The sequence below is a fragment of the Aquarana catesbeiana genome, linkage group LG08 (assembly GCF_042186555.1).
Source record: "Aquarana catesbeiana isolate 2022-GZ linkage group LG08, ASM4218655v1, whole genome shotgun sequence".
In the NCBI taxonomy this organism is placed as follows: Eukaryota; Metazoa; Chordata; class Amphibia; order Anura; family Ranidae; genus Aquarana; species Aquarana catesbeiana.
The window spans coordinates 81,616,156-81,628,422 of record NC_133331.1 but is presented as its reverse complement, the minus strand read 5'-3'; the positions used below and the strand labels follow the sequence as shown (position 1 = coordinate 81,628,422).

The 12,267-nt window shown below is 41.6% G+C and overlaps 1 protein-coding gene across 6 annotated transcripts in view; it reads left to right on the top strand.

Moving 5' to 3' along the window:
- BLNK (B cell linker) overlaps positions 1-11,620 on the top strand; it is a 330,248-nt gene extending 318,628 nt beyond the window's left edge. For all 6 annotated transcript variants that reach the window (XM_073596065.1, XM_073596066.1, XM_073596068.1 and 3 more), the window contains 3 exons: positions 5,611-5,694; positions 6,372-6,527; positions 11,274-11,620. In XM_073596065.1, the coding sequence (XP_073452166.1) occupies positions 5,611-5,694; positions 6,372-6,527; positions 11,274-11,393 (360 nt within the window). In that variant the 3' untranslated portion in view covers positions 11,394-11,620. The remainder of the gene's footprint in view (positions 1-5,610; positions 5,695-6,371; positions 6,528-11,273) is intronic.
- Positions 11,621-12,267: the final 647 nt, after the last annotated feature.

The following is a 12,267-nucleotide window of genomic DNA, read 5'->3' as shown; positions in this document are numbered from 1 at the left end:
GGGTCTGTGCTGATTGTTTATCAGCACAGCCCCCCCTCAGATCCCACCAAGGACCACCAGGGAAGCCGCCCAGGACCACCAGGATGGCCACCACACTGGACCACCAGGTATGCCCCCTAGACCCCCCAGGGAAATACCAATATGTGCCCAGGCAGCTGCCAATCAGTGCCCACTCCAATCCCTACCACTGCCAGTGCCACCAGGGATGCCTATCAGTGCCTCATACCAGTGCCTCGTATCAGTGCCCAGCAGTGCCGCCTTTCAGTGCCCATCAGTGTCACCTATCAGTGCCAACCAGTGCCACCCATGAGTGCCCATCAGTGCCGCCTATCAATGCCCATCAGTGCTGCATATCAGTGCCACCCATCGGTGCCGCCTACCAGTGTCTATCAGTGCCGCATATCAGTGCCCATCGTCAGTGCCGCTCATTGGTGCCACCTCATCGGTGCCGCCGTATCAGTGCCTGTCAGTGCCGCCTTATCAGTGCCCATCAGTGAAAGAGAAAACGTACCTATTTACAATTTTTTTTAACAGAAACAAAAGCAAAACTTATTTTTTTCAAAATTTTCGGTCTTTTTTTATTTGTTTAGCAAAAAATAAAAACCGCAGAGGTGATCAAATACCACCAAAAGAAAGCTCTATTTGTGGGAACAAAATGATAAAAATGTAGTTTGGGTACAGTGTAGCATGACCGCGCAATTGTCATTCAAACTGCAGCAGCGCTGAAAGCTGAAAATTGGTCTGGGCAGGAAGGTGTATAAGTGCCCTGTATTGAAGTGGTTAAATTAATACTTTGTTGAAGCACCTTTTGATTTTATTACAGCACTCAGTCTTTATGGGTATGAGTCTATCAGCATGGCACATCTTGACTTGGCAAAATGTGCCCACTCTTCTTTGCAAAAACACTCCAAATCTGTCAGATTGCAATGGCATCTCCTGTGCACAGCCCTCTTCAGATCACCCCACAGATTTCCAATCAGATTCAGGTCTGGGCTCTGGCTGGGCCATTCCAAAACTTTAATATTCTGCTGGTGAAGCCACTCCTTTGTTGATTCGGATGTATGCATTGGGTCGTTGTCATGCTGGAAGATGAAGTTCCTCCTCATGTTTAGCTTTCTTGCAGAAGCCTGAAGCTTTTGTGCCAATATTGACTGGTATTTGGAACTGTTCATAATTCCCTCTACCTTGACTAAGGCCCCTGTTCCAGCTGATGAAAAAAACCACCGCAAAGCATGATGCTTCCACCACCAGGAGATTGTACGGGAGATTGTTGTCACATGTACCACACAGCAAGTACTTGTCAGATATTCTTGCAGCTCCTTTAATGTTGCTGGAGGGCTCTTGGCAGCCTCTCTGACCAGTTTTCTTCTCATCTTTTCATAAATTTTGGAGGGACGTCCAGTTCTTTGTAATGTCACTGCTGTGCTTTATTTTCTCCACTTGATGATGACTGTCTTCACTGTATTCCATGGTATATCTAATGACTACATACCCAGTTATAAGAGGGTGTGCACACTCATGCAAACACATTATTTTAATTTTTTTATTTTTATTCCCTCCCCCTAAAAGATTTTGGTTTGTTTTTCAATTGAGTTATACAATATAGGTCACATTAAAGGTGGAAAAAGTTCTGAAATAATTTATCTTTGTCTCTCTTTTTTTTACATCACAGAAACCTGACACTTTAACAGGGGTGTGTAGACTTTTGGGCACGATGGGCACTGGTAGGCGGCACTGATGGGTGGCACTGATATGCAGCACTGATGGGCATTGATAGGTGGTACTGCTGGGCACTCATGGGTGGCACTGCTGGGCACTGATAGGCGGCACTGCTGGGCACTGATAGGTGGCACTGCTGGGCACTGATACGTGGCACTGATACGCGGCACTGATAGGCATCCCCTGGTGGCACTAGCAGGCATTGGAGTGGGCACTGATTGGCAGTTGCCTGGGCACATATTGGTATTTTCCTGGGGGTCTAGGGGGCATACCTGGTGGTGCAGTGTGGTGGCCATCCTGGTGGTCCTGGGTGGCTTCCCTGGTGGCTTCCCTGGTGAGGAAAAGCCGATCACCGGCTCTTCCTATTTACATCGTGATCAGCCGTGATTGGACACGGCTGAACACAAGGTAAAGAGTCTTCGTCAGAGACTCTTTACCTAGATCGGAGTTGCGGTGTGTCAGACTGACACACCACAACAGCGATCGCCGCGGTGCGTGCCCCCCGGGGGCACGCAGCGGCTTAATATCCTGATCACGTCAAATGAGGTCCGGTCAGGATATTGAAACCACTTTGCCGTCATTTTGCTATATGGCGGGCGGCAAGTGGTTAATGGTGTGCACACTTATGCAACCATATTATTTTATTTTTACTTCCCTCCACCTAAAACATTTCAGTTTGTTGTTCAACTGAGTTGTACAGTTTATAGGTCCCATCAAACGTGGAAAAAGTTCTGAAATGATTTATCCTTGTCTCATTTTTTTACATCACAGAAGCCTGACATTTTAACAGGGGGGTGTAGACTTTTTATATCCACTGTATATCTTTCTGTGAATTTGGAGGAAGGTTGGAAACGACAAGTTAAAATTAATCACCCAGTTAACTGATTGATTAAATGTGAGGTTTTACATAAATATGTGAAAGGTGATTTACTTTTGTAAGTTTGTGACAAAGCACGCTAGTCGTGTGAAACACGTTACCTGCTTTTCCCTGTTTGTACCACTCCAGCGCTGTTTTTATATTTTGGAATAAATCTTATTGCATTGTGTATGGGAGTGCGATCATCCTTCGTTTTTATAAACATGCTTCTGCTGCAGTGACGCTATCCTTCACCTGAACACAGACTTGCTTATCCACCTGGAACAGCCAAATTAATTACAATTTAAGAGCAGTGTAGCACTTTTTTTGTCTATATAGTAAAATAATTGTTATCCAGTTAAGATAAGGGAGTATATGGTCCACAGTGCTAGCAGCCTCCAAGGAGTAGGAACACCACAGTTATGGCATAAGCACAAGATTTTTGTAGTTTTTCATCTGTATTCAAAAGATTTCAAACAAAAACCACATACACTGCTAAAAATTAATTTGTTAAAGAATTTTTTTTAATCCAGCTACTTTGAATTTTCTCATCACTTCAGTCAAAAAAGAACACTGATTTGACCCACTAATGATTAGAAAAACAAACTTTCTTAGAACATTTTTACTTAGGTAGAATTTTTAACAAAAATTTTATCTATGGCACTTGGTGAATAAATGGGTTAGATGCAGCTCAAACCAGTCAGGAGTTCTTTAACCCCTTCCCAACCAGCCGCCACAGTTGTACTGTGGCAGGCTGGCACACCCGCACGAGCCGTCGTAGCTGTATGTTGGCTCTTTAAGACTCTGTAGCAGGCTTGCACCCACAGAGTGTCCCCAGAGCCGATGCACGTGCCCGGCGGGCGCGATGACCGCTGGGCACACGTGTTCGCTCGTGACAGAGCGAGAATCGGGATCTGTGTGTGTAAATACACAAATCCCGGTTCTGTCAGAGGACAGGAGGCAAAATGTGTGTTCCTACTAAGTAGGAACAACGATCTCTCTCCTCCTCTAGTCAGCCACATTCCCCCCACAGTTAGAAACACACATAGGGAACACAGTTAACCCCTTAATCGCCCCCTAGTGTTAACCCTTTCCCTGACAGTGACATTTATACAGTAATCAGTGGCTATTTTTAGCTCTGATCACTGTATAATTGTCAGTGGTCCCAAAAAAAGTGTCAAGTGTCCGTCGCAATGTTGCAGTCCCGATAAAAATCGCAGATCACCGCCATTACTAGTAAAAAAAAAATTCCATAAATCTATCCCCTATCTTGTAGGCACTATAACTTTTGAACAAACCAATCAATATACGCTTATTGCGATTTTTTTTTTTTTTTTTTTTTTACCATAAATATGTAGAAGATTACATATCGGCCTACACTGATGAAGAAATTTGTTTTAAAAAAAAAATTGGGATATTTATTATAGCAAAAAGTACAAAATATTGTGGTATTGTGGTAAATATTTTTTGTCACACTTTTTTGTTTATAGCGCAAAAAATAAAAACCACAGAGGTGATCAAATACCACCAAAAGAAAGCTATATTTGTGGGGGAAAAAGGACATAAATTTTGTTTGGGTACAACATCGCACGACCGCGCAATTTTCAGTTAAACCGACACAGTGCCATATCGCAAAAAATGGCCTGTCAGGAAGGGGGCAAGTCCTTCCGGGGCTGAAGTGGTTAAATTTGTCTGTAAAGGAGAATTCTAACCAATAGAACCAGGTGTTAATGGAACTTGTTGTCTAGGACTGCCGCTCTTCTGAACTTTTCTCTGACTGACTGTGCTCAGAACACTTTTTCAGTGGCATTTGACAGGCAGTGAGGAGGACCCTAAATTCTGCTCTATTGCACCGCAACTGCTTTCATTGCTTCGCAGTTTTATTCACTTGAATGGGTTGTGTGGTCACTAGTGTATGTTGAATGTGACGGGGAGTTAATACTTGCCGTGGCTGCTCAGCTAAGCATCATGCCCACATCATGTGTACACCCGTCCGCTGCCTTTGCAACTTAAGGTGAAGCGCATGCCACCATTGTAAAGGAGCCCTTGCTGTCAAGGGAAGGGTGATTTCCACAAAACCAGGATTAAGAAGTGGGCTATGTTAACTAAATGTCTTAGTAAGTGTTTGAAGGCTTCTAGAGGAACTATGTTATGATGATGTAGGAAGAAATCTGGTTATTTGGGGACAGTAAGGTTGGTAAATTCCTGTACGATGGAGTGGACCTGTGTCCAAAGGCTTTGGAGGATTGGGCAGGACCAGAAAACATGAAGCCGATCCCTGGGCAAAGAGCTGCATTTCCAGCAAGTCTACAAAAGGGATGGCAGATATATTATTGTATTAAGGTTGGGGTACAATACCAGCAAGTGACAATCTTGTAACCAGATTTCTGACATATATCTAGATATATCTATTTCTGATGGAGGACTTAGAGAAAATTAAACTTTGGTGCATGCCTCTAGGGAGAGAGTAATTTTGAAGATCTCTCTCCTAAGCACAGGGTTTTTATAGCAAAATTAAGATTAATCTTAAAATGGCCATATACGGCTTCAATTTTAGTTGCCAATACCACCTGACTCAACAATGTTTGATTGAAAAATCAAAGGAGGTAGATGGAAGAATATCGGCTAAACTGTGACTGCAGCCACTGTTCCTGGTATTCAGAAAGCCACGCAATACAACATGCATTAGCTTGGATGGGGGAATCAAGTGAGAAAAAGAAAAGGGTTGGACCAACTCCTTTACGGAGCATTTTCTTTCACGGTTTTTGGCATGTTTGTCATGTGACAGCAGAGAGAAGCCCATTCACTTGAATGGGCTGCCCTACGTGTGCCATAGTAGCTCCTAAACCTTTATTTTTTTTTTGGCAGTATTACCACCGAGAAATTTGTCTTGCACAAAGTTACTCCAATCCTAGGACTCTGTATCTTCGAGTTTGACTACTCATGCATATCCCATCTGTGTTTATTTTTTCATGTCCAGTCTTTGTGAATAGTTTGTGTATATTTAATTTTCTACATTTCTTTTTTGACTGTAGGATGCTGGGGTGCTTAATAAAGAATGGTACTCATCATCATGTGACCGCAAAGCAGCAGAAGAGGCCTTGCTAGCAGCCAGCAAGGTATTGTTTTATCCTCATTGGAAACCAGTCAAGCTTCAGCTTACTCTTGAAAAATTAAACAAAGAACCTGACTGGTTTGCCGTGGGCTATGCTTTTGCTTACATTTTTTGTAAAACAAAAATCTACAGAGTAAAATCTGTATTGTTTCTAAATCTTGCTTGATCTTGGTAAAATAGAATAGATTTTTTTTTTTTTTTTTTTACATTTGTAAGTACTTATTCTTTATTTTAAAATTGTATTATTTTTTTTTTTTTAGAATTCAGTTGTACCCTTAGTCTTATTAAAGTAGATCTTAACCCAACAAAATGACTAAATCACCATGTCTTAACCAGATATTGTGTTTGTTTTAGAATTTTTTTTTCCTTCATCTTCCGTTGTATTTCAGAGCTGCCGAGCTCCTTCAGCCACTTCCTGTTGACATGCATGTACTTCAGCAGCAACTACATGTTATTGTAATGGTTGGCTACCTTATGGTGACAACAGTGGCTCATACCTGCACAATGAGCAACAGCACATCTCGACATAGCTTTGTCACCCTAAAACAGAAAGTGTACTGAACCATTCACACTTTTTTTTCTTTAATTATATTAACATGTTAAAGATTATGAGATTTTTAGTGATTTGGGTTTAGATGAAATTTAATTACAGCAATGATGAACTAATGTCTTTTTCTGCAGGATGGTTCCTTTTTGGTAAGGCGAAGTACCGGTCAAGACCAGAAACAGCCATTCACCCTTGTAGTTTTTTACAAGAGAAGAGTATATAATATTCCAGTGAGATTAATTGAGTCAACTAAGCAATATGCTCTTGGAAGAGAGAAAAGTGGAGAAGAGGTGTGTATATATACCCCTTTCATGACTAAGCCTATTTTTGAAATTTGGTGTTTACAAGTTAAAATCCGTATTTTTTGCTAGAAAATGACTTAGAACCCCCAAACATTATATATATTTTTTTAGCAGAGAATCTAGAGAATAAAATGGCGATTGTTGCAATATTTTTTATCACACGGTATTTGTGCAGCGGTGTTTTAAACGCAAATTTTTGGAAAAGTGACACTTTCATGTATTTTAAAAAATCCAAACAGTAAAGTTACCCCAATTTTTTTGTATAATGTGAAAGATGATGTTACGCCGAGTAAATAGATACCAAACATGTCACCCTTTATAATTGCACGCACTCGTGGAATGGCGACGAACTACGGTACCTTTGAATTTCCATAGGCGACGATTTAAAAATTTTTTACGGTTACCAGGTTTGAGCTACAGAGGAGGTCTAGGGCTAGAATTATTGCTCTCGCTCTGACGATCGCGGCGATACCTCACATGTGTGGTTTGAACACCGTTTACATATGCGGGCGTGACTTCCGTATGCGTTTTTCTTCGCTGCGCGAGCTCGCGGGGACAGGGGCACTTTAAAAATTTTTTTTTTTTTTTTATTTAATTTATTTATTTTTGTACTTTATAAATTGTGTTTACATTTTTTTTTTTTTTTTTTTACTTTTATTGCTGTCACAAGCAATGTAAACATCCCTTGTGACAGTAATATGTGGTGACAGGTACTCTTTATGGAGGGATCGGGGGTCTAAAAGACCCCCGATCCCTCCTTTACACTTCAAAGTATTCAGATCGCCGAAAACGGCGATTCTGAATACTGTGTACTTTTTTAAATTCGGCGCCATTGGCAGCCGAGTAAACGGGAAGTGACGTCATGACGTCGCTTCCGCATTTACAAGAAGAAGGCTGGAACGAAGCCGCTCGCAGCTTCGTTCCAGTCCGCCCCCAGCCGCCGAAGGCAGCGGAATGGACACCGGGCCTCCCGATCGCACGGGAGGCCCGGTAACAGCGGCGGGAGGGGGGGGATGTCCCCTCCCGCTCCTCCGGTATAACAACCGAGCGGCTTTTAGCCGCATCGGTTGTTATATTCGGGTAGCCGATCGCCCGCTGAAAACAACGGTACCGGGATGATGCCTGCAGCTGCGGGCATCATCCCGGTATAACCCCGGAAAGCTGAGTACGCATATATGCGTTCGGTCGGCGGGAAGGGGATACATATAATATGTTGTGTAATAGGAATTTCAATCTTGATTTTTACAGCCATATAAAATGCTTTCAGGAATCTATTTGCTCATTTTTCATTGAGAATATCATTTATTTATAAGATGTTTCTGCTCTAACACAATAGCACCACGTACCTGCTAAATTTGCACAGATCTGAATGTTTTTTGAATTTTTGCAAGTTTGCAAGTTTGCCAGAATCATAAACACATGTTGACACCATAACCAAAAGGAGGCCAATTTACAAATCAGAGTGAGAGAATTTTCTGAATTTCTTTACCATAAGCTCCAAATAAAAACAATAGCATTACTTTTACCAAAAGATGTCTGAAAAACACTTGGAATTTTATACTACTATATTTTAAAAATGATTTAAATAGTCAAATTTAATTGAATCAATGGTCAAAAATGTAAAGCTCCAGGTTATTTTAAAGAGGGAACAGAAGTTGGTCAGTAAAATCAGGTAGGGTGTTTATTTTTTGTATAAAATAACATAATTCTGCTGAACATTGCTTTCATAAAAAATATAACTTTGTTTAACCACTTGACCTCCGAAAAATGTACCCCCCTCCTCATAACCAGGCCATATTAAGCGATACGGCACTGCGTTACTTTAACTGACAATTGCGCGGTCATGCAATGCTGTACCCAAATAAAATTAAAAAAAACAATTTTGAAAAAAAAAAATTATTTTCTGCATTAAAACATATCCAATAAAAAAATTCTTCATCAATTTAGGCCAATATCTAGTCTGCAACTAGGTAAATAAAATCCTAATAAGTGTATATTGATTGGTTTGCGCAAAAGTTATAGTGTCTACAAACTATGGGATATTTTTTTATTTTACTAGTAATGATGAATTAAACTTGCTAAATTGGCAGCAGAGAGCGCAGTCCTGGCACCTAGAAGCATGTTTTACATACACAATATTACCAAAAGTATCAGGACACCTGCCTTTACACTCACATATACTTTAATGGCATCCCAAATCTTAGTACGAAGGGTTCAATATTGAGTTGGCCTACCCTTTGCAACTATAACAGCTTCAACTCTTCTGGGAAGGCTGTCCACAAGGCTTATGAGTGTGTCTGTATGGGAATGTTTGACCATTCTTCCAGAAGCACATGTGAGGTTAGGCACTGATATGGACGAAAAGGCCTGGCTCACAGTCTCCACTCGAATTCATCCCAAAAGTGTTGTACCGGGTTGAGGTCAGGGCTCTGTGCAGGCCAGTCAAGTTCCTCCACCCCAAACTCTCTCATACATGTCTTTACGGACCTTGTTTTGTGCACTAGTCCAAATGATTTGGTGGAGGAGGGATTATGGTGTTGGGTTTGGCCCCTTAGTTCCGGTGAAGGCATACCAAAACCTTTTGAACAATTTAATGCTCCCAACTTTGTGGGAACAGTTTGGGGATGGCCTTTTGCTGTTCCAACATGAGTGCACAAAGCAAGGTCCATAAAGATATGGATGAGCAAGTTTGGGGTGGAGGAACTTGACTGGCCTGCACAGAGTCCTGACCTCAACCCGATAGAACACCTTTGGGATGAATTCGAGTGGAGATTGCAAGCCAGGCCACCTTGTCTATATCAGTGCCTGACCTCACAAATGCACTTCTGGAAGAATGGTCAAACATTCCCATAGACACACTCCTAAACCTTGTGGACAGCCTTCCCAGAAAAGTTGAAGCTGTTATAGCTGCAAAGGGTGGGCCAACCCAACATTGAACCCTACGGACAGACTGGGATGCCATTAAAGTTCATGTGCGTGTAAAGGCAGGCGTCCCAATACTTTTGTTGATATAGTGTACCTTTTACATTTCTTTTCAAGTTCCAAGACTCTGTTGTACTAATGTTAACCTTTTAAAAGTCTACCTTCCATTTCCTACTTTGTTACTGATCAATGACTCAATCAATTACACTAATAGACCATCAATGAGGCGTTACGTGACGGTGTTGGACAAACCCAACAAGAACTGAATTTATTTTTGTAAAACTAACCTTGGCCATGCATGGATGAAAATTCAGCATGTTCCTGCTGAATTTCAAACCCTGTATGGCATTCTCCGTTTGAAGAAAGTTGAGCTAGTGATCAGCTCCACCTGAACAGGACTGTCTTTATATTTTTGGCTGCCAGGGATTAGTGGATTAGGCAAGTATATTATTATACAGGTTTTATATAGCGCCAACAGTTTGAACAGCACTTTACAATGCTAGAGCAAACAGTACATTTACAATACAATTCAATACAGGAGGAATCAGAGGGCTCTGTTCATTAGCGCTTACAATCTAGAAGGGGGAGTCAAGTGATACAAAAGGTAATAACTATAGGGGATGAGCTGATGAAAAAAATGAAAGTACAATTGTTAGGTGGAGGCAGGATAGGCTTGTTGGAAGAGAAAAGATTTCAGGAATCGCCTAAATGTGGATAAAGTTGGAGATAGCCGGACAGATTGGGGTAGGGAATTTCAAAGCATGGGAGAGCCTCAGTAGAAGTCCTGGAGGCGAGTATGGGAGGAGGTGACGAGGGAGCTAGAGAGCAGGAACGAAGAGGACGATTTGGTTGTTTTTTTGAGACTAGGTTAGTGATGTAGCTGGGGGCCAAGCTGTGGATAGCTCTGCAAGTTATTTTTAGTAATTTGAATTTAAGTTGGGTGAGTGACAGCCAATGGAGGGATTAGCAGAGACGGGTAGCAGACTCTAATGCCGTGTACACACGAGCGGAATGTCCGTCAGAAAAAGTCAGACGGAAGTTTTCATTGGAACATGTTGTAAATATTTCCAACGGAACCAATTCCTATCGGGAAAACCGATCGTCTGTATGCTGTTCTGACGGACTAAAAACGATGCAAGCTGTGAAGCAAGTACGAGACGGAAGCTATTGGCTATTGAACTTCCTTTTTATAGTCCCGTCGTACGTGTTGTACGTCACCGCGTTCTAGACGGTCAGACTTTGGTCGGACTTTGGGTTGACCGTGTGTAGGCAAGACCGCTTGAATGGAATTCCGTCGGAGAAACCTTCGGAGTTTATTCCGACGGCTAAACCGGTCGTGTGTACGTGGCATTAACGGTTTGTAAGGTGGATGAGTCTGGCAGCAGCATTCACGATGGAGTGACTAGGGGATAACCTATTTTAAAGCTAAGCCAATGATGAGGGAGTTGCAGTAGTCGAGGCATTATGAGGTATATCCCTGCTCTCCTCACCTCTACACAAAAACAAGCAGTTAATCCATGCACTGTGGACACAGTCCCATGCACCTCTGTTCCTAGTTTATCATACTTGTTTAAAGGTCAGTGATCCACTACCTAGTGAAATCAAACTCAGGATGACTGCCAAAGAACTTGCACATTTTAAAGAGAAGTCAGTAATGGCAGATCCCATATTTTTATCCTCAGATTCACTTTTGAACGAAGGTACAGTTTGATTTTAAGAGCCCCAAAGTTATAGAAAATGTTGAGTTTGGAAAAACATCTCATCTGCTTAGTGCTGTTGCCCAATAACAAACATATCTTTCTTTGTACACAGAAATTCAACAGTATTGCAGAGATGATTGAAAATCACCAGCGCACAAGCCTTGTGCTAATAGACAGCCAGACCAATACAAAAGACTTAACCAGGTTAATGCATGCTGTTAAAGTTCCATAAGCTATTGTCAAAGCTTCATCAGTCAAGCTACAGAGGAGTTTCTTCAAGACTACTGGATAAATCAAGGATCAATTCTGAAACTGTGAAACATTCTAACAGAACACTTACAGTACATCCTGTATATTTTTCCTAGGGGAAGACAATTCTTAAAAGCTTGATAGGACTTAAATCCTGTATATAATTTTTATAATTATCTATGTGTGCACAATAAATCCATATAAAAACTTCTTGGTTTTGTTTTATTCTGACCATAAAATGGTAAATCAGACTTTGCATGATCAGTCTGAAATTTGTTTCTTTCTCCCTCAACAGAAAGATACACAAATGTACCTCTGCATGAACGAAATATAAAACTTAAAGTGATGCTAAACCTCGTTTTTTTGTAAATTAACAAGCATGTCATACCTGCTCTGTGAAATGGTTTTCCACAAAACAGCCCTGATCCTCCTCTTATTAGGTCTCAAACCGGCCCTCCTGGCTCCTCCCCCCCTGACGAGTGCCCCCATAGCATAAGACACACACAGCATGGCTCACACCTGGCTCCTGCTCCCTCCTCACTGACTGTGATTGACAGGAGCAGGTGCCAATGGCTCTCTGCTGCTGTGTCTCAGCCAATGAGGAGGGGGGAGAGCCTCTGCTCTGGTGCACAGCGTTGGATCGAGATTGGGCACAGGTAAATATTTAGGGGGCTGCATACTAAAGGTTTTTTACCTTAAGGCAGAGAATCCATTAAAGGGTAACTCCACTTTCATGGGGGAAAAAATATTAAATCAAAAATATAGCATATACAATTGCAACACATGTCATATTGTAATTGAATGTTATTAAAAACAATCTTTCCGTTTCAATCTGCAGCTCTGTAATTTTCTGTAAA